At 35.5% G+C, this 26,493-nt stretch overlaps 1 protein-coding gene across 4 annotated transcripts in view; it reads left to right on the top strand.

Annotated features, from left to right (window-relative positions):
• galnt3 (UDP-N-acetyl-alpha-D-galactosamine:polypeptide N-acetylgalactosaminyltransferase 3 (GalNAc-T3)) overlaps positions 1–26,493 on the top strand; it is a 64,690-nt gene that overhangs the window by 14,050 nt on the left and 24,147 nt on the right. Inside the window, exons 1-5 of one of the 4 annotated variants that reach the window (XM_028806371.2) lie at positions 6,674–6,863; positions 7,273–7,382; positions 8,385–8,983; positions 15,772–15,944; positions 24,280–24,429. In XM_028806371.2, coding sequence (XP_028662204.1) covers positions 8,487–8,983; positions 15,772–15,944; positions 24,280–24,429 — 820 coding nt within the window. In that variant the 5' untranslated portion in view covers positions 6,674–6,863; positions 7,273–7,382; positions 8,385–8,486. Of the gene's footprint in view, positions 1–6,673; positions 6,864–7,272; positions 7,383–8,384; positions 8,984–15,771; positions 15,945–24,279; positions 24,430–26,493 lie in introns of those variants that run through there. The other 3 variants (XM_051930913.1, XM_028806372.2, XM_051930914.1) reach the window with 3 other exon arrangements.

Below are 26,493 nucleotides of genomic sequence, written 5' to 3'. Positions count from 1 at the left end.
TCTGACTATTTTTTTAGATAGGCAAGGTCCCACACACATACCTCTCTACATCTGTTTTTTTTTGTTCATAAAAATCTGCTTTTCTGCTTTTAACAATTCTAGCCACTGTTTGTGCAATGCTGATGTTCTGTGTAAAGTGCTGCATTCCTTCCTTTTACTACCTTTGGACCTATAATGAAAAGTCAAGATCTTATAGATAAATCTTGATGTGCACTACTTAATTTCATGTCTGAGAATTCATATTGGGCAGCACGGTGGTGCAGTGGGTAGCGCTGCTGCCTCACAGTTGGGACACCTGGTGACCTGGGTTCGATTCCCGGGTCCTCCCTGCGTGGAGTTTGCATGTTCTCCCCGTGTCTGCGTGGGTTTCCTCCGGGCGCTCCGGTTTCCTCCCACAGTCCAAAGACATGCAGGTTAGGTGGATTGGCGATTCTAAATTGGCCCTAGTGTGTGCTTGGTGTGTGGGTGTGTTTGTGTGTGTCCTGCGGTGGGTTGGCACCCTGCCCGGGATTGGTTCCTGCCTTGTGCCCTGTGTTGGCTGGGATTGGCTCCAGCAGACCCCCGTGACCCTGTGTTCGGCTTCAACGGGTTGGAAAATGGATGGATGGATGGATGAATTCATATTTGTTCTAAAACATTTATGTAAGAAAGTTATTTTTAATTTTTTTTTTGTAAAAAATAAAAATGATGAGCATTGTCCCATTAATCCAGTTAATGTCTTCACAGAGTTCTCTGAGGAGAAAGTCTAAACTTCCCTGTTCTCTAAGAAGCCTGTCCTCCTCCTTGGGGTTTCCTTTTGTTTTATTTCTTTATCAACTCTGTGGAGCACTGAACTTGCTGATAATGTTTGTATAGTTCCTCCTGAACACTCTGAAATCACCAGATCTTAATCTACATTTTTTTTTCCACTGTTCTGTTTCTTAACCATCTCTTTCAGTCACACCTCTTTGTTCATCTTATCACTTCTGGTGCTTTATCACAGGTCTCCAGGAACAAGCCTAAGACTAGTTCCTATTTTATGTTCCTTTACATGTTTTCCCCAAAGGTTACTAGAACCAGTTGTTAAATGCAAATTCATGAATTAATTCTATTCACTATGAGGAACATGTGTGAACCTGGGAATGACTCATCAGGTCTACGAAGACACTGTTGTCATTGACTTATTTTTGCCCAAATTGTGATGCAGCTAGTACTGGAAGCCTTAATCCTTTAGATCCATCCATCCATTATCCAACCTGCTATATCCTAACTACAGGGTCACAAGGGTCTGCTGGAACCAATCCCAGCCAACACAGGGCACAAGGCAGGAAACAAACTCCGGGCAGGGCACCAGCCCACTGCAGGGCACACACACACACACACACACACACACACACACACACACACACACACACACACACACACACACCAAGCACACACTACATACCAGTTTCAAATACTCGTTTTAGTTGTTTGAATTGGTTTTGTTTTTTCAATACTTGCTTTCATGTATAATGAATTTATTCTTGTACTAGACTGCAGGCAAAGCACAACCATTATCAGCAATGTTAAACATGACTTGGAAACTTTGATCCATAACAAAGTGTTGTATACAGGTACTGTATGTGCTAAAGGACGTATAGTAGAAGAAACAAACAGAAAATGCAGCAATATGAACAATTTGCACCACAGAAATATCTACTATATGAGTAAGCATGGAAATGTATGTCTCATAGGTTTAATGTTCTATTGTTTCTTCTTATAACAGAAAGACAATGGGAGTCATGCCTTCAATCTCTTCATTGTTCCTGATGAAGGAAGAATTGAGACATTCCATTGCCCTTTTACTGTTTTTTTTCCACTAAATTGTATCTTCTTATATAGTGTTATGTCTTCCACTTGTGATTTACTATCTTTCATTTCTTCATTCATCTTGTATCATATATTATAGTTGAGTTTTCATGGTTACAATTCTTGTATGTCATGTGCTTTAAGTCAACATAGTAAAATGTAGGGTCACCCGGAAATTGTCATGTTTTTGATAAAAATTGATACATTTTGTGTTTAGAAACCATTAAATAGATTTAAAAATACAGCCAAGGAAGTACTAGTGTGTATACAAGCTATTACTACTTGATATTACTAGTATTCAATTTATTATTCATATATGGCTGCAAAGCCCGTCTTTAGTAGCAATTCCTTCGGTGTCCTAATGGTAAACTCCCTTAGCTTATCCTAAATTAGTCACGTTTACATGCTAATTTGGTTGTTAGAGAAACCTTTCTAATTGAATTAGCATTGCTGAAACCTGTTATTCTGTTCATTTCTATTCTGAGGTGCTGGCATTTATCAACTTGGGTTCAAATATGGCCAATAAACATGTCAGCCTATGTTTTTATTTTTTGCAGAATGAAGGTTATTCCATGTGACAGATTGCCAAGAAACTAAAGATTTCATACAAGATGTCTGTTACTGTCTTGAGAAAAGAAGGCAAAGTGGATTTAACCAGTATAGAAAAAGAGGTGGAAGGCCGAGATGGACAACTGCATAAGAGAACTGAGAACATCAGAATCTGCAGTTAGTGAAACAAACACCATACTGGTCCTCAGTTGACATCTTCTTTAAATACTCGCCAGATACCAGTGTCATCATAAACAGTGAAAGTACAATTTTGAGATCCTGGCCTTAGATGAAGTTTTAAAGAAAAGAAACTGGAAAATAAAAAGAAAAGGGTAAAATGGGCAAAAAACACACACATTGGACACAAGATGACTGGAAAAGCATATTACGCTCAGCATTCAAGATTTGTCTTTTCTGTGCTGCAGATGACACTGGTATTTGGTGTGTGTTTAATGAGAAGACAACTGAGGACCTATAAGGTATTTGTTTCTCAAGGTACAGACTCAGATGTTCCTATCATCTTATACAGTTGCCCATCTGGACATTTCCTCTCTTTTTCTATTCTGGTTAGATCCAATTCACCCTCTTCTCTGAAGACAGTAACAAGATTAGACACCTTTGTATAAACGTTTCAGTTTCTTGGCAATCTGACACATGGGTCAATCTTCACTCAGCAAAAAGGCAATAGACTGACATGTTTTTGAGAAAGCTGATTTGTTTTGGTCATTTCTAAAACCAGAATTGAAATTTCAGATTGCTAGTACTTTGTAACATAAATGAACAGGACAACAGGTTTCAGTGGTGCTAATGTTGGTAGAAGCGTTTCTCTAACACTGGTCTACAAAAAAATATTTTTTTGTTTGCTACTTCAGAGCAGCTCTCTATTAAGTTTTTTACACTGATTTCATGTATGAAATCGGAATTAAGCTAGCACGTCAGGTTTTTGATATACGTACTGTATCATTGACGTTTTGACAGTTTTCACTATCAATGTAGTATATCAACACGATATCTGGAGTTTGAACTCTGTCCCACCAAAATTGTTTTGATGTGTTTATTCTGAAAACAAACCAGAAGACAATACCAGAGAAACGTTAAAGTATATTTATGTCAATTTACCTCAATATAAAAGTGAGGTCAGTGTGCCCAAAAATGTTGGAGGCACTCACTTTTGCGCTCGTATTGCACATCCGTCTGTCTTTGAAAGAACCAACAGTAGCATCCCACCATGCTCGGAGTGAATTTTCCCCAATATTGGTTTTCCATCACCTTTGTATCTTGATGAAATCTTTCCCCATACTCATCGCTGAGCATCGCCCAGATTTGGTGGAAAAAAGTCAAGATGAGAATGTAAAAATACGCCTTCAGTGACATTGTGGCTCCCATAAGCTAATATACTTTCAGCAAGTTCTCCACAAGCTCAGCAGAATTCTCTGCTCTGCGACTGCCAAGAAAATTCTGTACAACCCACACAAATGAGGGTGCTGATTCAGTGGGCTTCAGTTTCCTTTTGAACTCATCATCAAGCATCAGTTCACGGATTTCAGGAACAACAAAAACACCTTCCTTAATTTTGGCTTCACTTTTCTCGAGACCAAACTTATTTCTTAAATGCATTGCCATTTCTGTCCATCGCCTTGACAGAATTTTCAAAGTAATGGTGAATCTAACAAACAAAATGTCCTGAAATGCAATGTTATGTTTAATAGTAAAACCTCTACCTACTGCAGTGTCAAGTCTGAGTTGTATCATTATGCTTTAGAGTCATATAAGACCTAATCAGTAACAAATATTTTTTCTGCTAATTAAAAATTAACATTTTTTTATAAAACTTAATAATGACAAGGTAAACAACTCACAGATGTTAGTAACGTGTGGCAAAATCATTTATCTCAATGGCATCCCTACTGGAATTACCGGTATTTATCAAAATGGTTATCCACCTTTACTGCCCAGTCACCCTAGTTGTCCTGGAACATCTTAACTATAAAACGGGATGTGCTGGACGAAAACGATTTTCAGATTTGGAGTCAGCAAGTGAACCCTGTTAAAGTAAAGGTGAAAGAATCCCAGTAGCAAAATGCTTGTTGACCAGTGTAACCAATTAACATGAAAATATGGCTAATTATGAGCTAAGGGAGTTGACCATGAGGATGCTGAAGGAACTGCTGTTGAAAATGGGGCTTTGCAGCCATATGTGAATAGTAAATTAAATAACAGCCATTTCAAGCAGTAACAGCCATTATAAACACTAGTAATGCATCGGCTATATTTTTAAATCAATTTAAAGTTATCTTCATAAAAAAGCTAACAATTTCTATCAGAAACACAAATATTTCTAGGTGACCTCAAATGTTTTACCAGTACTATATATTGGCTTAAATTACAAATAGAGGATTCAGAGTCAGTGGTACCATAAATTGAGGAGTCGGAGTCAAAGGTTTTGCATGACGACTCCACAGTCCTGGTTGTAGTGAAAAATATACCACATAAAAATAATAAAAACAATAATGAATTACATTTATATAGCACTGTTTTAATTATTATACTGTAGATGTCACATCTCTTCATGGCATTTATTCAGATGGTAATTATCATGCTTTTGCTTTACTATATATTCAACTCAACACCATCATCTTCACTATTTATCTTGCAAACTGAATGGGATCAAATTCATCTGGTAAAAATATACTTTTTTTTAAGCAATTAGAATTGTATCATGGACCAGATCAGCTATATAAATCTAATTAATTATTATTATACTGTACTTGTTACATCTTTTCATGGCAGATATGGAGATGGTAGCTATCATACTTTACTTTACTGTTATATAGATTAGAGAAGTTTAGAAAACAGGGAAAGACAAAGTTAGATCTGGGACTGTGTTTAACCATGGTGACTACAGAATGAAGGAGACTGTTCATATGCCTAGTAGCTCTTGCCCTTAGTGACCGGTGACATTTCTGTGATGATAAGAAATGAGATGGTTGTCGCGGTGAGTGTAGTCTTTAATTATATTTCTGGCATGCTTCCTGAGCTCTGTGTGTGTATATATTTATTCATCTGTTTATTTCCCCTGGGGACAAATAAAGTTCTGTCTGGCTATGTAAACAAGAACTCGATATTGAACTGACAATGCCAATTTACATGTATTTTTGTGTTATTTGAGCAAAACTTAGTTATTTGTGGAGTATGGGATTGTTTGATTTTTTTATTCAACTTATTGGCAATTATATGTTGAAGTTACAAAAATTCACCATACAAACAGGTTTCAGGAATGGATTAGCTTTTACAAGACAGAGGAAGCCTATATAGACATTGCAGAAGCGGCTGTTTCTTCATATGACCTCTGTCACTGTTCAGTTTCATTATTCTTTTTTCTTACCATCACTCCGAAATACCTTGGCATTCTCTCAAATGCTTCAACTGTTAATTTTACACAGTATATCCATCCTTTATTGTGGCCTCTGATGGTTGCATCAACCTTATTCCATACAGGAATATCAAACCTAAATTATCTTTCACATTCGTTATGGTTTGATGCTTGGCTTGTACTTTTTGTTTTTGGTTATATGATTTTATTTGTATTTTACTCTTAAATAATTAAGAATGTCAGAGTAAATACATTTAAAACATGCAAGAATAACTCCATAAAATTTTGAATTACTTTATTCATTAGGGATTTGGAGAATGCATCAGCAATGCTACCAAAATTTTATGGCCAGCGTGACAGGAAAAGAGCCAATAGTTTTCAGGGTGCTTTCTAAAAGCAAGAACTAAAAAGAAACGTTAAAATGACGCGCGAGCAGAAGTATTTAGCTTAAGTCAGTACAGTACAAACATTGAACATGACTAGGTTAACCTTGTTTGGCCTCAGTGTGCTGTAGTCTGTAACTTAATCATGTGAACATTTCCAAAAGGTAGATATGACTGTGAGAGTGTAGGTGTACGCCTGTGTATTCACTCGAAACGGCCGTCCAGTACATAACAATATGCTCGTCGTTCGATCCTAAAACCAGTTTATGCAAAGTCAGTAGATAGATTGATGAAACGTAAAAACACACTACAAGGTGAAAAGTGGAGCCTGCTTTCTCAAGAGCTCCAGATAAAAAGTGTTATAAACACACCGTTAAAACTGAACAGCAACACGTTTATCCACACAAGTAACATTACCTTTGCCAGACCTCGTGTTCTCGCCGTACGGTATCTGTCAAACACTAGTGCGCGCCTCTAAGATTATAGTACGCATGCGTTAAATGCGTCCCGCCCTCTACCTGGGAGCACACCTTGGTCCAGCGAGGCGGAAGTTGTAATGGGTGGCACGTTGAAGGGAAAGGGATTGTTCTTTAAACACGTTACAAGATCTTAAACGCCACCTTTACACAACATATGGCGCTTTTACTTGTTTGAATAGAAACGGAGTTACTTGACTCTTACACCTTTTCTTGAAGATACGGGCAAAGAGATGAAAGGAGCTTAATATGGTAGGTACTAAATACTAGGAAGTCGTGATTGATTTTATTCGTGCTCATTTCTTGAAAGGGGTGGCGGTGGTTTCTTTAAAACACCCCATACATGTATAGAATCAATATATACACGAGTTAGAAAAGTTAAGAAGTATGACTAACGTCAAACAGCTGTAGGATAACTGGGGAAAAAACCTTAAAGCTTAGAAGTGTAGGATTTATGAAACTTTTCTTTGAGATTTCTTTATCTCCCGTGCGCAACATTCCGTCTACGGTAAATGATGAAATTGGCACCATCGCAACGTGTGTCCAAGCATGCTAACGAAATGTCCCCTCCAATATTGTCCATCTATCTATCATATAGTGACTTTCATATATATCCGTCTGTCAAGCTATTTACCTAATGTTGACTATTCTCTCCTGGCAGGTGCAATGGCTTCTTCTTGGCTTAGGATTTAAAAGGCAATGACGAGAATGCAAGCGCATTCCTGGAAGACTTCTTACTTGCTTGTCCATTGAAATGTCATTCTGGACTAGGTAATTGTTTTTTAATGGAATGGAGAAATGTATTGTGCTTTTAAGATGTTTGTTTATATATATTTATAATTAATTTTTGTTGATGTCCTATGTTATACACATTTTTTTTATTTATAAATGTGTTGCTTATTGGCAATTACATCACCCAGTTAATTAGCATGAATTGGTTTGATCGAGATAACAGTAGTTGTATTATCTCGATACAAGTACTAAGTTAAACAGTTCAATTTAATATAAACAATTATATTTTAGTTGTTAATTGCATTAATTTCTGATACACGCCCCGGTACTATTCTATTATCGTGACGCAAATCGATGGGAATGGTGGCGAGAGTCCCTCCCGATTTGCGTCACGATAATAGAATAGTACCCAAACCCTTGACTGGTCAGTTTTTCCGACAGGTTGTTTGATGGTTAAATGTTTGGTAATTCAGCAATCAGTCATTTAACTGACAAATTGTGACATATTTTTATTAAAGTATAGCATTGCATTTTCATTTTAAGGTTTCTGTAGTTTTATTTTCCTAGGAATAATTAAATAACACAATGGTGTCTAGTTTTGAGAGAATTTCAGAATATCATTTTAATGCTGGCCTTTCAAAACTTTTGGAATGTTTGAGGTTTTCTTTGGCAATAATAGGGAAAGTTTTTTTTTTTTTAAATATGAAAAGAGTATACACATTTTCTATTATCTCAGAAAGGGATGTTCTTATAGTAATTTGTAACTCAAGTTGCACAAGAAGAATCCTTGACGGCATATACATTTATTGCACAAGAGGGTGGTAATATTGCTCAAACGGTCTCCTTTTAGGCAAAAGCTTTTTCTAACTTTCCAGTCGACTGATCACTTTAAGCATGGCTAACTATAGTAGCCCATCCCTTTTGCTAAGTAACCACACCCTTGATTAGTATTGGCATTCAAATTGTGGCTGTGTTCCTTGCTTCTAAGTTTCCGAATTTATTATGATTATTATTATTTATTTATTTATTTTTTTGTTTTAGGGGCTTTTCAAGGAGTATGCATTTACCTACACATAGCCGGTGTAGCTGCATCTTTAAATAAACCATTTAGTTTTTTGTGCAACGTGGATTGTGAAACCCAAAATGACTAGTTTACGGAGGATTTTAAGAAGGCGACTTCATCCATGGAAATTAGTGATTGTAGCTCTTATTTTCATTACATTTTTGTTTCTAATACAACGGGAAGTTGTTAGTCGAGATCCAAAGGAGGAGCCGTGGCTTAAAGAAATAGTGGAGAAGAGAGATGCAGTGTTTGGAATGATGATGGGAGCAGTCAACAATTTCAGGGATGCCATGCCAAAGATGCAAATCAAAGCACCTGTTCGACAACATGACAGCTCAAACAATAACTCCTGTTTGCCTGGATACTACACAGCTGCAGAACTTAAACCTTTCCTGGAACGACCACAACAGGACCCAAATGCTCCTGGAGCCTCTGGAAAGGCTTACCACACTGACAATCTGAGTGCTGAGGAGCAAAAGGAAAAGGATAAAGGGAATGCAAAACATTGCTTTAATCTGTTTGCAAGTGATAGGATTTCATTCAGCAGGGACCTTGGACCTGATACTCGACCTCCAGAGTATGTACCATTTTTCTTAATTTGTGATATAGCACTAGCATTGTTACTATAATAAGAAGATATGCTGTACTTCCCAGTACTATTACTTCTGTAACCCTCATATTTATGAAATAAAGACCATCATGTGATGAAAGTAAAAATGTTGCATGATGGTGAAAAGGTTAGCACTTTTGCCACACAGATCTAGCGTCCTAGACTTGCATTTCATGCCTGATGTGTTCCTTGTGGAGTTAAAGTATTCTCCCTGTATCTAAGTGGGCTTTCCTCCAGGTGCATCTTAAGAAATGATGATTTTTCTTAGTGTTATCTTTATTTTGCCCACTTTAATTATCAGGCAAATTTTTACTTACTTTGACTTTTGTAATCGTCCAAGTCTTTAACTATTTCTTTCAAATATTTTTATTTTGGTGAAAGAACCCAATGTGGTTTAGTTAATGGTGTCTTAGTTCTTCTTGCTAATCACGAAAAGTTGAGCTTTTTCCTTTTTATTAATACCATGCTTTGTTGTTTGAAGACCTTCAAATTGAAGAGACAGATGGTAATAGTTATTATGATTACTATTGCCAGCACTAAAATTTCCTGAATGAACATTATTTCCCTTTTGCTATTTATATATGTGAAGGAAAATACATTTTTTTGGTGTGATGATTTAAGAAAAAAAAAAATACTTTCCGACTGAAATTACACTGACCTAAGTCTATACTTAATGAAGACACTGCTCTGGGCTTTCTAACATTCCTATCTAGCAGTATACGTTTGTGCTTAGTCAGCAGACTTGTTTTGCATTATGCAGATTCATGTTTACTTTAAAGCCATGCAAAGACTATAGCAGACATGACTAGTGAAAATGTCTAATGTATATATTTTTTTGTAGACTGGTCAGGATCAAGCTTGATCCAGACATGCAGTGTATTTTTTTTTTCCAGGATTTCTTGCTGCTTAGTTTAGTATGTATGAGGTTAGCATAATAGGTATCCTTAATCCTGGTCTGTCTGAATTCTGTGTTAAATTTCAGCTTGTCTGGCTACTCTAGTAAGGAGTGGGTCACAGAATAATTTTCAGAACTGTTAGGATCATTTTCCTTTACTGTACAGTGTCCCACTGAATGTTTGTTTGTTTTCTTATTTTTAACTGTTAGTTTTTTTTTTTTTTTTTTTACATCATTAATTATTGAGAAATATTTTAACAACAAAAAATGAAAATTAAAGTTGTTTGGGGGTGAATGAAGGATTTTTTTTATGACAGAAATATGTATAAGGTGAAATATAGAACAACAACAAAAAAAAAAGATGGGAAATACACTGCCTGGCCAAAAAAAAAAGTCGCCACCAAAAAAAAAGGTCACACACTCTAATATTTCGTTGGTCCGCCTTTAGCTTTGATTACAGCACGCATTCGCTGTGCCATTGTTTCGATAAGCTTCTGTAATGTCACAAGATTTAGTTCCATCCAGTGTTGCATTAATTTTTCACCAAGATGTTGCATAATGGGTGCATCACTTCATCTGCCTCTCTTCTTACCCTGATGTGCCCATCACTCTGGAACAGGTTAAATCTGGACTCATCAGACCACATGACCTTCTTCCATTGCTCCAGAGTCCAATCTTTATGCTCCCTAGCAAATTGAAGCCTTTTTTCCGGTTTGCCTCACAGAAAGTGGTTTTCTTACGGCTACACAACTGTTTAGTCCCAATCCCTTGAGTTCCCTTTGCATTGTGCGTGTGGAAATGCTCATACTTTCACTATTAAACATAGACCTGAGTTCTACTGTTGTTTTTCTTCGATTTGATTTCACCAAACGTTTAAGTGATCGCCGATCATGATCATCCAGGATTTTTTTTCCGGCCACATTTCTTCCTTGAAGATGATGGGTCCCCACTATCCTTCCAGTTTTTAGTAATGCGTTGGACAGTTCTTAACCCAATTTTAGTAGTTTCTGCAATCTCCTTAGATGTTTTCTCTGCTTGATGCATGCCAATGATTTGACCCTTCTCAAACAGACTAACATTTTTTCCACGACCACGAGATGTGTCTTTCGACATGGTTGTTTAAGAAATGAGAAGCAACTCATTGCACCAGTTGGGGTTAAATAACTTGTTGCCAGCTGAAAGATAATCGCCCATGCAGTAATTATCCAATAGGAGGCTCGTACCTATTTGCTTAGTTAAATCCAGATGGCGACTTTTTTTTTTTGGCCAGGCAGTGTACCTTGAGAAGGATGATATATGTGTAAGTATATGAAAGGATAATTTTGGAAGCTGTTTAATACGGAAGGTATAGTAGCTCCACAATACAATGAGAAGCAGGAAATAGTTTATATAAAAAAAAAAAAAAAAAAAAAACCTTTTTGGACGTAGCTGTAGTTAGAGATATTGCTTCCTGGGGACTTGAACTCAGTATAAATGTTAGACATTCTCTAAGCAGTTTATTCCTTGCCCTAATGTCCTTTTTTTAGTGGATGCCGTGGCTTACTCCCCCCGATTTTTAGCTTAAACAGTGACTTTGTGTCATCCTGTTTTGTGTATGTGTGCCCTGCCATGTACTTGGCATCATATCCAAGGCAGGTTCCTGCCTTTAGCCTGATGCTGTAAGAAATAAGCAATAGGAAACAAAAAATTAATTCACAGCCACTTGCTGCTATGATGTGATGCACAGCTTAAGTAAAATTTGTTGAGTTCCCTATTGGCATTCCGACTTTTTTTCTACTCTTATTATGAGGCCTTGTGACGTGTGCCAAAGAGATAATCCCTACTTCCATACACCACCAGTTTCAGCTTGCATTACTTGACTCCCAGCGGAATGGGTTCATAACCCTTAAAGTTCCCCTGTATCCTGTTCCATCCTTGTAGCAGTCCTTTCATTATGTATCCTTAATATTGTTGCAAATGAAGACAAGAACAGGGTTGTTGTTCCTCATGCTTGCATGCTAATGCCTTTTGTCATCCTATGTTCAAAGATGTTTTCTCTTTAATATTTATTCTCTGTGGGAGTTGTACAACAGCACTGCATTGGTATATGCTCATCAACATTAAATAGGCAACACTGTCTTTATTTGTAACTGTAAATAGTGATTTATATTAAATATATATAACACAGGCAAATCAAAATACTACTTTTGTGTGCAAGATCCATCCATCCATCCATCCATTTTCCAACCCGCAGAATCCAAACACAGGGACACGGGGTTGCGTTTGGGGGGGGATGGGATTCTGCTGGAGCCAATCCTAGCCAACCCAGGGGGCAAGGCAAGAAACAAACTCCGGGCAGGGTGCCAACCCATTGCAGGACATACACCCACACACCAAGCACACACTAGGGCCAATTTAGAATCACCAATCCACCTAACCTGCATGTTTTTGGACTGTGGGAGGAAACCGGAGCACCCGGAGGAAACCCATGTAGACACGGGGAGAACATGCAAACTCCAAGCAGGGAGGACCCAGTCTCCTTACTGCGAGGCAACAGCGCTCCCACTGTGCCACCGTGCCGCCCTGTGCAAGATCCAGTAGCTACAAATTTATTTATAGATATTGAATAATTCTGTTTTTTTTTTTCCTTTTGTGCTTTGAATTATTTCAGTGTATTAAAAAAGAATAACATTTTATGTTCAATTTATTTTTAATACAGCAGGGGATTTTAGGAGAACACTAAAGTCTACATGCACAACTTGTCTAGTCTGAAAGTATTTCACAAATGGATTCGTCTTTCAGTGGGCAGAGTCCCCAAAGCTGAAAGACATTTTTATAAAGAATTCTATAGAGAGAATTCATGAATTGTCAGCTCTGTTGGCAAACTAGAGAATTTTGAAAATGATTAAATCCTGTCAGATAACCAGTGTAGTAATGCCATCTGAATGGTGTTAGGTGATTATGATTGATTGAATTATGGTATTATCATTGGCATTTTATTTCCGTCATCTAGCATTTGTTCTACCACCCCTCCCCCCCCCCCCCCCCCCCCCCCCATACTTTTGCTTATTTTTGTACAATGAAGAGTTCCAAAACTTTATTTTGATGAGAACCTACAAATTTATTTAGTAGCTTGTCCCTTCATCAAAGACCATTTTCTCCTCAAGTATACCTTTGTTTTCCGACATGTGTGCAGTGTCTGTAGGTTTTGAATTAATTACTGTGTAGTTTAGAATAAACTATGGATTAAAATGCAAGACAACAATGCATATTAGAATCACAAACCCACTCAGGCTTGCTTAATTAGTACTAAACCATTTATTATTATATACATATTTTTAATTCGAATAGATAGTAATTTGCTTGGAAAATGCAAATGATTATTTGGGCAGTAGTAATGCTTGATATTTTAAATATGTCTGACAAATTTGAATTTTTCTCTTGATGTACGAGTTTCTGTAAAGAAGCAGGGAACCTAAAATTAAAAGTGGAGAAAAGTAGTAAATTTTGGAGAAAAACAACCATTAAAGTACATGGACAAGCTCTGCAATAGAAAACTAGTCATAGTATAAACCCGTAGCCACAGCAACACTGCAGAATCAATTGGTCACAGGTTGTAGATTTTCTACTTAATACCTTTTATCATAGGTACAATACGGCAACATAAAATCCTGATGCTTTTTTGTGTCTGTCTACATACTGTACCACAGCAGATTCCTGAAGCTTTTTCATGTCTGTCTGCCTTTACCCCATTTTTTTTTATTTAATTTAATTTTATGCACGTAATTAAAGCTACATTTATTTTAACTGCCTAAATTATGTTGTTTTGTTTTTCCACGTAATTACAAAGTCGTGATGTATATTGGACTAGGAAAAGGAGGGAGTCAGTGTTGCAAGTCTCAACAAAGTGTTGGGGTGAAAAACGTTGTCATTACCAACATGAAGAAAGCCTGACATCATTAAAAACTTAGTTAGTGCTTTGTATTTGTTTCTTCTTTTTTTAATGACGATCATTTGTGCTAACTTTACAAGACTAGATTGTTTTCCAGACAGACATAATCATGGACAATTACAATATATAGCATAGAAGGCAAAATCTAAATGTTAGAGAACTGCTTTTACCTTTAAACTGCTAAGAGGTTGTTTATGTAATTCTAATGTAAATTTAGAAACAAGATGCCTAAAGGTTAACAAAGAAGCTTTCTTGAACCTACTAAAATTATGAGCATAACAGGTTAAACTGTGAATAATATTTTAATACCTTCTTAGAGTTTTTCATTTTTTTTCAAAACCAGTTTAACTAGCACATAGTAAAATCAGATTCTTTTTGTAAGCAAAATCTTTGTACTGTTTAATCTATGTATATTATGAGAACTTTTCTTAGGGTAGAACGCTATGCATATTAATACATACAGGATGTTAATTGTTCTAAAGCTCAAAAACCAAGATAAAGAGATGGAATACCTTAATGGCAAACCTGGTTTAATGCTGGCAAAAGAGTTTTTTTTTTTTTTTTTTTTAAAAGGCAAAATAATAGATGGAGACAGTCAGAATCCTGAAGCGAAAGTAGCAATTCAAATATGCTGCTTCTGCAGAGGAGCTCTGTCTCGTTTAGACCCAGGTATGTTATTGAACTCGGACTTCCATTCCTGTGCGGTGTTAAATATATAAAGTGTAAAAGCTTCACTTCCACTGGTAAAAAATACACCTGATTATTTGATATTTAAATCTAAAAGCTTACTTTTATTAAAAAAAAAAAAGATGTGCTGATAACAAAAATTAATAAAAAAAAAAAACAATTTAGCCTACATGCAAAGGTTGTATTTTATTTTCCATTATTCTAGAAATGATTTAATTCTGTCTTTAGAAACTAATGTTAAATATTATGAAGCGCATAGAGAATTATTATTTTGTTTTTTACTTTATTTCATTTTAGCTTTAATTTCTGTAGTATTAATCTAATTTTAGTATTTCTGATTATTAAAACTTCTGCCTCGAGCTTAAAACAATTTTTACGATGGTAAGTAAAAGACCCAATAAAGTTATGGTGTAATTATACTGTATACGAAATTGGTTTCCATATGTTATTCCATATCTTCTTGAGAGTTTTCATTGGTATGCAAATTAAAGCACCTTCATGTTAGTCAGTAGAAAAATGTTCTGTTGTCTACTTGGAAATAATTTTTTTTGCTGTGTCATGTCACATTGACATTTCTATTAGGTATTTTTTTTCTTTAAGTTATATAACAGGACATACTGCCATAGTATAAAGCTCTGGAAAACAGAACTAGGTAGTTAACTTAAGAGTAATAGATGCTGCTAAGTAGTACATTTTCTAGGAGTAGTGTGCCAATGCCAATAAAAATCTGAGAGGCGTGTTGCTAGAAATTATAAAGATAAGGTAATACACCTCCATGAAATTCTGTTTCACCATTCAAATTCCAATGTAAGGTCCACTTTCAAATGATTTTATTTTACAGCATCTTTTTCGGTAGACCAGGTTAGAGTGGTGCATGGGGTGCCAAATTCAAAAACTGTATGCAGATTACATAGAAGAGCAAACTAGTACTAAGATACCAAATTTCTGTGTCAAGCAATAAATATAAAATATAGAAAATGTGTATTCTTATGGAATTGTTTATCACAGAATTTATAAAACCACCTATAGTAACTACAGTATATATTGCTTTAAGTTATTTGTAAAACTCTTTGTGATGTAATGTCTTTAATTGTTAGCTGTATTAAATACAAAATTAATTTCCGTACACTACTTGTTATGAAATGTTGTATGTAAAATACTTCTGTTTACTAGTGGTATAAGCATGAAAGTGTTTAAAGGTTTTTTGTTTTTTTTTTATCATTGCTACTTTTTTCTTTTTAGATGCATTGAGCAAAAATTTAAACGTTGCCCATCACTTCCTACAACAAGTGTAATTATTGTATTCCATAATGAAGCATGGAGCACATTACTGAGGACAGTGTACAGTGTATTGCATTCTTCCCCTGCAATTTTTCTGAAGGAAATCATTCTTGTTGATGATGCAAGTGTTGATGGTAAGCTATTTTGAAGCAAAGTGCATTATGGAGTGTATTCTGTTAATGTGTCTAACATGGATTTCCCTTTTTGCTATTTGTAACTTCAGGTTTCTTCCTTTTGATATATCAGTCCTTAGAGATAAACTGAAATGAATAAATTGGCACCAAATATGCTATTTCCTAAAATGAAACTTAATGCAGTAGTAGTCAATAGAAGCATGTCTCCATGCTTGACCAGCTGACCTCAAAAAAACAAAGGTCCTTATTACTTTGAATAATTGTTTTTAGTCAGTCTTGTTCTTTGAATCAGTGACTGTAAAGTTTTTTATTGAGAGCATACCCCCCTGTCTTGGAGACATGGCGATCTGCCATGTTGAGAGATGAAAGCAAAGATGCTCGGTCTCTTACTCACTCTTTAACTGAAATGGACAGATAAATGTCCTTGTATTTCCAAAAGCATAGGTTTTGCCTGCGGCACATACTATATTAATGTCTCTAGATTTAGTGCCAATTATCCAAATCTTTGCATTATCCCTATCTTAGTTTTTTTTTTTTTTTTTTTTTTTTTTTTTATAAATAACTAGTTGTGTAAACCCATGCTGTAAAAAGCCCGGGCTCCTAGAAACTATGGATACTGCCACTTCAATCAAGCAATCGCATTGGTTATGCATTAATGGCTAAGCGAATCTCTCTCTCTCCTCGGAGGTTTGCCAATGTGCTCGCCTCGCTTGTATATTAGCAGCTAAGCATGTTTCTCTTTTCTCAACGGCTTCACTTTGGAGACAGTTGCTTTCTTTAAGGTTCATGCTGCTGCCTCACACTTCCGGGCCAGACAGACACACACTTCCACACTTAGATGTTTATATGCAAGATGCCTTTAACTACAATTAAATAGCACTGGCATATCATGTACAGTGTTTGTATTTATAACTAAGCATTCCAATAAGAATACAAGAACACAGATCATAAATTGTTGGGGGACATTTTGCACATACATCACAGATTTTCTTCACCGACTTAGAGAACACCTGGAATAAGTTACCAAGTAGTGTGGCTGAAAATGAAACTTTGAGTACCTTTTAAAACTGAAATTGATGAGTTAGATGAATACAGATTGGTGAGTTTTGTTGGGCTGAATAGTCTCTTCTCTTTTACATGCAAGCCACTTTCCTGCAAAGACTAGTGTGCATGTAGAAAAAGAACTGAAAATCTCATACTGACCTTTAAGTATTTTGACACTCTTGATATCCTTCTGCTGTGAAACATTCTGACCTGTCTTAAACAACTATTATCATACACTGATAATTTCTGTATTATCTATATCTATTTATTATATTACATATCAACTATTTATGTATCTAGATTGCAAATACCATACATGCATTAATGTTCATATTGCTAACTACACGTCAATATTGCTGCTGCTACTTTGTCTTGTCTTTGCACAATGTCTTGTTTGTGTTTTAATTTTAAATTTAAATTTTAATTCTATTTTTAATTTATTATTTGCATGTCATGTTGTTACACTGTGGACCCTGAGCTTCGCAATTCCGTCTCTCTGTATACTTGTATATGGCTGAGATGACAATAAAGTTCACTTTGACTTTTGACACTTTGAAATAAAGTGCATGGTGGTGGCCTGTTTTGCAGATCATGATTCATTTCTTGTTTGTGGTTCAGTGTAATTGGTATTCCACTCATTGGTATGTAGGACAGACTGGCATTATTAATTTTGCCAGGCTGAAGCCCAAGTCCTGGATTAGCAAGCTGCTGTCGGAGACTCTTGCTGCCAGAAGCAAAGTCTCAGTCTTCATGGTGAGGCCACTCATCAACATGCAAAGTTGCATTCCATCTGATAAGATTATCGATAGGGGCTTATGTACAGTATACACAAGAATCCAATGGCAGGACCTCTAATTTCTTCCTTTGCAAACGTCAACCACACCCTAACCAATTGCTTTTCTCATCAAGCTACAGCTTATCCTTGCTGTGACTTTGGCTGTCCATAGCCAGAACCCTTGGATTATAGGGTGTGGTTAAAGCCATTCCATTACTCCTAAGGGTATCTGCATGAGAGAGAGAGAGAGACCACACGTAGAGCAATGCGTTTGCCTTACTAACGATGAGAACTGACTGATCACCAGCTGACCCAGCAGATGTAACAACCAAGGATACTGTGTGTATAAAATCCTCTAAGAGTAACTGTGGTCAAAGATGAAGAAGGAGGTGAGCTCCTGAACAAAGTAAGAAAGCACACTCCACATGCCTGGAGAAAGATGACTAGGAAAAGCATAAAGCATCTCAAACCATAAGTACTACTTTGGCTCAGAGAACTATTAATTGTAATTTAATAAATAAGACAAAGCCAGATAATATATTATGTTATTGGTGTCTCTGTAAGGTAATAACCTTGAGTGATACGTTCAGGCTATTATCAGTTTCTTGTCCTAAACCTAGTAAGAAAGTGCAGAGCTGCATCTCACATATGCGCACACACACAGGGAACTCTGTGTGGTAGGGGGTGGTAAGCCAGCCCAGAGATTATCTGTGAGCAAACAACTGCTACAATGTAACAATGAAAACCCGAATAAATAAAGCAATTAGTCATCTTAAACACGTGAATTGATAGGTCAGAAATCATATGTGCCTTTTCTATAAGAGAGAAACATCTATCTAAGCCAAGAGACAGAATTCATAAGTTGTTTCTTTTTCTATAGAAGAGAAAAAGATAAACTAAGTTTTTGGAATTTTCTAAATAGATAGATAGATAGATACTTTATTAATCCCAAGGGGAAATTCGCATACTCCAGCAGCAGCATACTGATACAAAAACAATATTAAATTAAAGAGTAATAAAAATGCAGGTATAACAGACAATAACTTAGAATAATGTTAACATTTAGCCCCCACCCCGGGTTTTGTGTGTGCGTGTATACTGTACACACACACATGTGCATATGTCCATCTTCTGTTATCCTTATGTTATAAATATGTTATTATTTTGTTAATTTCAACAACATGTTTCCAGTTATTCGTGAAAGTAAGTTGATTGCCACATTGGACCACAACAGAGGAAGTGAAGGTGTTAATGTAGACTTGTGTGTACTTCAGGTCACTTCACATTTCTAGTATCCTGGCCAGAAAGTGAAACAGATTTCCATTACTCAACCTACATTTAACTCGGCATACCTTGGAGGATGTATTCTTTTAATTTAATTACCAGCATTTTCAAAGGAAAAACATAATTAACTGAGTGATCATACACCCCTTTATTACACTGACTGAATAACTGAAGAATATTCTTTCTTTTACGTTCAGGAGCAATAAGTAAATTGTTAAAAACTCTGAACATATGAAAAATGAGATTATTTGTGTATGAGGCGAGGGGTGTTTCAAGTTATGAAATTTTTTTGTATGATTTGTTTTGCAGGAAGAAAACAATTGAATGACTTTTGGAAGATTCCATTTGCTAATTACATTTTTGTTAAAGTCCTTCTTTTCTAATTAGCAACATGAACAGTTTTCAGTACTATAGTGCTGAACTACCATTTCATGATATAGACATATAGAAAAACACAGGCTGTGTGAGGAATTTTTGCTTTGCAACATTGGTGCTGCTGACTTAAGTTTTGAAAACGAGCTTTAAGAGAGACTGAGAGGTTTACATGCAAGCAAAGTCTTTGTGAGAAAGGCTTTATACCTGAATGAGGAAAAGAAAATTATTTTGCATGAATGTAAACTATTGTTACTCATCTAGATGCAACAGGGGTATTGTCATCATTATCACGTCCAAATCTGCTATGAGTGTGCACAGGTATCTTTTATCTTGAATGTGCCCTACATGCTCAGAATGAACTAAATTAATTTTGTCAAATAGATGCAACTTAATAGATGCTGGTTGCCGCACTACTTCACATTGTTTCACCTGTTGCTGAACCTTTAGTTGAACAGCAGTGTTATGTGTTGTAAGTATTGAAGCAGAAATTTGTTCTAAACTGAGGAGTACTTCATAAGGAATATTAAGTACTGTTTTTGTGGAGAAAATGAAATTGCACACTTCTTATCTGTTCTTTATATATTTGGCTGACGCCCAGAAATGAACATAATTATGGGCCCGGCTTTTGAAGATTATGTGCTTGCTGTTTTGTGCGAGCTGGAGAACACATTGGTATGGAAAAAAAGTTATAAATTGGGCTCTCTATTTTTAATTGAATATTATAATGTCAAGGTTCCAACAAAACTTTAAATATTTTAAACTGAAAAATAAGTGAGCAACTCAAATGAACTCCTCTCCACAAAACCATAAAAGCAGTATGTTTTCAGAGCCCAAGCACAAGGTTAAGAACATAGAGGGAAATAGACTTTAAAAAAAGCATATTACTGAAAATGTAAAAAAAATGTTATACTAAACATTTGCAGTAATGGTGCAGAAAAAAGGATTGATTTTCTATAAAAGGTGGTGACTCTGAATTTGAGTGTTTGAAGAGTGGCTCAACAGGTAATCTTAGTATGATCCTAATAAATGAAAAGTAGTCTAAAACCTTACCCCAGAAATTCATCGGATTGCCTTTTACTTGGACTTTAACAACAAAGCAGTTGATCAAAGGAATTTATTTAGAGTCACATGCTTGTGCTTTAGTGTCTTTGTTTGGTGAATTGAACTTGAAAGTATCAGAGAGAAAATGGACAAGTGAAGTTCATGGCTTTTGAGTGGAAGCTGTGTCTGTATTGCATATGCAAGGAATTGTATTCAGCAACTTCAGAAGAGCCAGAGGTGGTGATGATATTTATCAACAAGATATTTTTGAGGTGCACTGTTTTACCTTTTATTTAACTATTTTATCATAGTTATTTTCACTTTAATTAAGTAATTATATGGTATGATTCCATGGTATTCTTGCCCTGTCTTGATCAGTCTTAGTCTTGGTAAGGATCCAAATTGCTGGATTTTGAAAGATGAACGTGAGCGTGGATATTTTCTTAGCTCCTTGATGACACATTGTACAGGTTGCCATTTCTAGTGTTAGGCTTCAGAGTACTTTTGGGGTAGGTGGCAATGAAACTTCGACATGCTGAATTGATTATAACTCAAGAATCACTAAAATATTCGCTCTGACAATGGAAGTTTCCAGGAATATGCAGATTATTGATGGCTGAGTCAAAATTTAGAACAGAATATATGGCACTCCAAATTCTCATACAGTAAAAACATTTATCTCGTCAGTATACATACAAATACAACTAATATTATAAGAAAACATTTCTAGTTCAGAAAAATAGTAACCAATTCTTCACTCTGTTTACTTTTCACACCTCCTTTCTGGTTGATAGTTTTCATAAGGAGTTTCACAAACGAGAATAGACAATTCAGTGCATCAAACTTGTTTGTCTAATTGGAGATTGGGACTTGGTAATACAAACTGAGCAATTGTTACTGAGGAGAGAGAAAACTGATGTGGTCAACAAAAATTGTACCTATACTTTTGCTATCAATCATTGCTTGACCAATGTCAAACATTCAGTCAAGTGTGATCTTAAATAAACATAAGCTGTTTGGCCTATGTGCCATGCAGAACTCTACATGACAAAAATCATCTTTTGTGTTTCTTTGCCATCTTATATATAATGTTGAAAAACTAACTTCTGGAATTGTATCTTTTTCTTGTAAGAAACGGATACATTTTCGTCTGTAGGTCTGACACTGACTAAATGATTGACAACGCACTCACACACGCTCACACTCTAAGGTCTTCTGATTTATTTTTTCTTTCTAACTTGTTTTTGCTTCACATTCACACATCTTGCGTCCTCAGGAAAAAAAAAGTTAATTGTGAGTTGTATCTTCTATTTAAACATGGGTTTTGCATCCTAATCTTAATTTAAGTATTCATTTTCTAATGTTATATATCTTGCATGTCGGTGTCACAAAATGTCGTATTTGGCTGTAACGGTTGTCTTTAAAAATATATGGAGCTTCCAATAAACAATTGATCACAAAAAAAGATTACACAGATAAAACAGATATATGTTCTAATCCAATGGTACTCAGAAGTATTGAACAACAGAAAATAACTTTGGTTATAACTACAGTACTTGGTACATGAAACTGTGTTTTGATATTCCTTTTTGTGGAGGTAGAGTCTTATTTGCCCCTTCTCCATGTTCATAAATAAGAATAGATTAAATTAAAAATGAGTTGCATTGTTTCTCTTGTGTTCCTATTATTTTTATTTTGTTTGTAATAACAACCTTTTTATAGTGTGGCACATTGGATAAATTTTCATATTGTTGATCATTATTAGAAATCTCATAAGGGTGTCTGATGACACAACATGCTATTTGTTTTTGTAGGAGGTATCTGAAATGACTTCTACATTTTATGAATCTATGACATTGGGTCGGAGACAACTTCATTGTTTGTTCTCTTCTTTTTTTTATTTGTAAGAAGTACATTTCTCTCCTAATGATTCTGACTAGTTTGGCTTTAAATCCGGTCACGAAAGTGAAAAATGTTCTGGCTTTATACCCGTAATAATTGAACATCAGGAGACTACTTTAATTTTCAAGAAACAGAAACATTTTATTTTTAGATTTGCTTTGTATACATAGCATAGTAAAGTGAATGAGTGTGGGAAGGGATGGAAGATTCTTCTATTTAATTTACTCCTTATCCCACATCTTACTCCATCTTGTTTCTCAAAAAGCTCTGTTTGAGATTGAATAAGTAGTTGTCAAGTTGATATTTGGCATGTGAGTTCTGCCACTCATGCCCAGGTGTGATTGAATGTAGACACTTATTGACTCATTTGTTACATGCGTTTTCACTGCTTTCATGTTGGTGTGTTCCAGTGACAAGCACCACAGACTTGCTGAGTAAATATTTTACTCTGAACTAAAAGTCGAACTGCATGTGTGAATTTACCACTCTATAAGGCATTAATTATTAATTAACAAAAATTGCCCAAATCAGTGTAATCAAGTTTTTTTTGGATTAAGTGGAACAAATGGGGCCTCGAGCATTATTTTTTCTCATTATTTATGTGTACTGTATTTGTTGACACCTTTAAATTCAATTTTATTGTCACGTGTACCAAGTACAGTGGAATTTTTACTTGCTTTTCAGTCACATTGCTACTATCCTGCAGGAATTGCTAGTGAAGCATATAGCTTGTGAATTGTGAATTTCCCCTTGGGATTAATAAAGTATCTATCTGTCTCTCTATCTCTCTATCTAACTAACCTTTAATAAGCAACTTTTATGCAAATCTTGTATATTTGTACTGTGAAAGTAAGGCAAAAGAGACGCGGAAAGGGTTAGGAATTTGCCTCATACTATCCTTTTTTTGCCATTCAACAGAGCTGAAGTTAAAATAAGTGTGTCAGACAGAACACCATCAACATTAGAAAGTGACAGTAAAGAAGATGATGTTGCATTTGTCAGTTCAAATATCCTATAAATAGGAACAGTGGTGGTGGAGGCATGTTTGAGGTTGGCTTATTGGAGCAGAAAAGGACAGTCCTTTGAGATGCAGTTCACTCTCCTAATCATTTCCCAGTGTCCCTGTAAGACCTGTGGAACATTCATATGTAACATGTCTATTGACTTACTTTGCAGAGATTGTTTGCCTAGAAAGTAAAGTAAATTATGTATTGTAGTCTTGGTGTGAATGGTACTGTGTACGCTAAAGTGACTAAATGTTCATAGAGAGTTCTGTGTCACTGCATCTCCCAAAACACCCATGGGTACTGAGGAACATATTTTTAAATATTTTTATACATTTAACTTAAAGAATAGTACTTTGTGTTTTTATAATTTGACCCTTTCATTTTAGTTAAAGAAAACACAAGCATTAATGGCTTTAATCTACTCATTGGTGTCTGAGTATTTGTACTTCTCTGTGCATATGGATGACATCTGGGAGCATTTAGAAGTACTGTGCACTGTAACATTGAAGCAACTATGTGTGAATTTAGGTAATGTGTACTGGGTGATGGAGGAATATAAAGTTCCACTGCTAAAGTTGTTCTGTTTCATGCACTTGAATGGAAACAGATTGTAATTGACATATCAGCAATGTATGACAATTGTACTGCAAAATACCAGACATGGGTTCTGCTCCAATGTGTCATCATTTCCTAGTGTAATTTATTTAAACAATTTCAGTTGATTGGTTTTGCTACAATGCATTTGCCTTGTGTATCAAAAAACAAAGTCTCAGACATTGGTTTGAGGATGTTTGTAGGGATCAGCGATATTTTGCTTAGTTTGAGCTCTACATCATGTTTTGTGTTTTGTTTAGTCTTATGCTAAAATTATTTGTCTTATTTTCACTTTTTTTGTAATCCCAAACAGATTACTTAAAAGATGATCTTGACAACTATTTGAAACAGCTACATATAGTGAAAGTTGTGCGACAAAAAGAAAGAAAAGGCCTAATTACTGCCAGATTACTTGGAGCCTCTGTAGCTACTGGGGATGTTCTGACATTTCTCGATGCTCACTGTAAGTACTTTGCTATTAATTCAGCAGTCCAATATGTACAGTAAGACCTCATATTCATATACATAGCCACATTGTTAGTCCTGTAAACTGCCTCTTTCTATGCATAATCTATTTGTTTGTTTTATATATGTATATTATAATATTTAACCCACCTCCATTCAGCCTTTACCTTTACTTCACACTTATTTGATATAGGTTTATATCGGCTTGATACTCTATCACAACAGTAGTGGAAGATTTATGCTTTGCCCAAAAATTGATACATTGTACATGGTTTGTTATACACAGCTGAAGTAGGCTTTAAAGCCTTTGGTTTTGAGTCTGATCAGTTTTATGAAATAGAGAACCCGAAGAGCCTCAGGAAAGGGAGAAGCTCTTGTTAAATCCTTCTCCTCCTCTAAGAAATTTGAGATTCTCTAAGATAATACCAATAATAACTGGTATATGGTTAAATAATAGCCATCCTACTAATAATTGAGCAGGCCAAAGGATTTGTTTTGAAAACTTTTCAAGACCATTTTTGTCTTTTATTTCCGTAACAGACTACTTGTTCTTGTATTCCATAAAAACAAAAGACAAAAAAGTTGGGTACATGAATAGCACTCATTTATGGCAAGCTGATACCTATTAAGTAATCTGAGTAATATTTTGTAATAGGCGTTTCTTTGTTACTTGCTGAAAGTTTTGTTGTTGTAGTAGTCCTCACCATTTTCTCTTCATTATAGTGTAATATACACTTCTCACACAGCATATAATCTGCTGAAGCCCATGACACTTGACACAATTTTGATTCACTATAGACATTAAGTATAGAAAGCCAGATAAATTTTATGAACCCCACATTTCTTTAAAATATAGACAAGTGATTTAACTGGCTAATCTTCCCAGTGCAAGGTAGACATTGTCATCATGCTATAGGGCTTCTTTGGAAAGCAGGATGAATGCACAGATTCTTCCCTTCATTATCTCTTCTGTCTTGTGAAGAAGAAAGTATTGCATTCTCCAAAGCTACTGTGACGGCATTTGCTTCTGACAAATAAAATCTGTCTAAGTGGTATCAACAGAATTGGATCTCATTTTACTTTTGGAAAATATTTTGCATTTTTTAAAAATGTTCATACTCAACTAGTTATGTTTTTTCATTGATTTTTAAGATTCTTTCTATGACCAAATGCAACACGTTTTGAAGGATCTCACACTATTATTAAATATCCTGATCCCATCACCATTGTAGCCCTGATAACCAATAGTGATGAGGCAGCTTACAATTAAAAGTGGTGCCAGGACAACAATTTCTCCCTTAGTGTCGACAAAATCAAGGAATTAGTTATAGACCTCAAGAAGCAGGTGGCAGGCCACACTTCTGTTTATATTGGATGGAATGCTCTGCGGAGTGTCAGGAGCTTTAACTTTCTGATTTAACTTTAGTTTTGGAAGGATTAGCAGGTTTTTTTATTTTTTTTATTTTATTTATTTATTTTTTTTTTTACAGAAAAATATAATCAAATGGCGGACATTCTACTTTAATAACAAAACTTGTCCACTGAGTAAACAACACATGCAGTGCTTCCATTTTTTAGACTGAAAGCTCTCCCAGACATTTTTTTATCTGCTGCTGCTTATAAACTTAAAAAATGCCTATTTATAATAATAAACTTTCTCACCAAAAAAAGACAAACATTTATTAAATTATTCATTGAACTGATAATGTTGGCAAGACATAATTATTGGTCAACAGTGTTGGCCAAAATGTGCACCGCAGACTGATGCCGATGTCATAATTTTTAATGAACATCAGCCAAAAGCAAAATGGTCACACACATACATAATTTTATACATCACTCATCATTTTAAAATTTCATAGAATTGTTCTTGGTAATGTTGCAAGAATTTGGGCATGACTTCATTATCGTCTTTGTTGTATATCTACTATTCAGAAAACCTTTGCTTCAATTTTAGCACATTATTTTTAGCTGTCCTGAGAGTCCTAGCACATGTAGCAATATAGACAATAATTAGCACAGAGTGAGGTCAGACAGGTGAGGTGTGTGGGTGTGTGTGTGC

The sequence above is a fragment of the Erpetoichthys calabaricus genome, chromosome 8 (genome assembly GCF_900747795.2).
Source record: "Erpetoichthys calabaricus chromosome 8, fErpCal1.3, whole genome shotgun sequence".
NCBI classification, from domain to species: Eukaryota; Metazoa; Chordata; class Cladistia; order Polypteriformes; family Polypteridae; genus Erpetoichthys; species Erpetoichthys calabaricus.
Note: the sequence above shows the minus strand (reverse complement) of the source record. Positions and strands in the feature narration are given on the sequence as shown.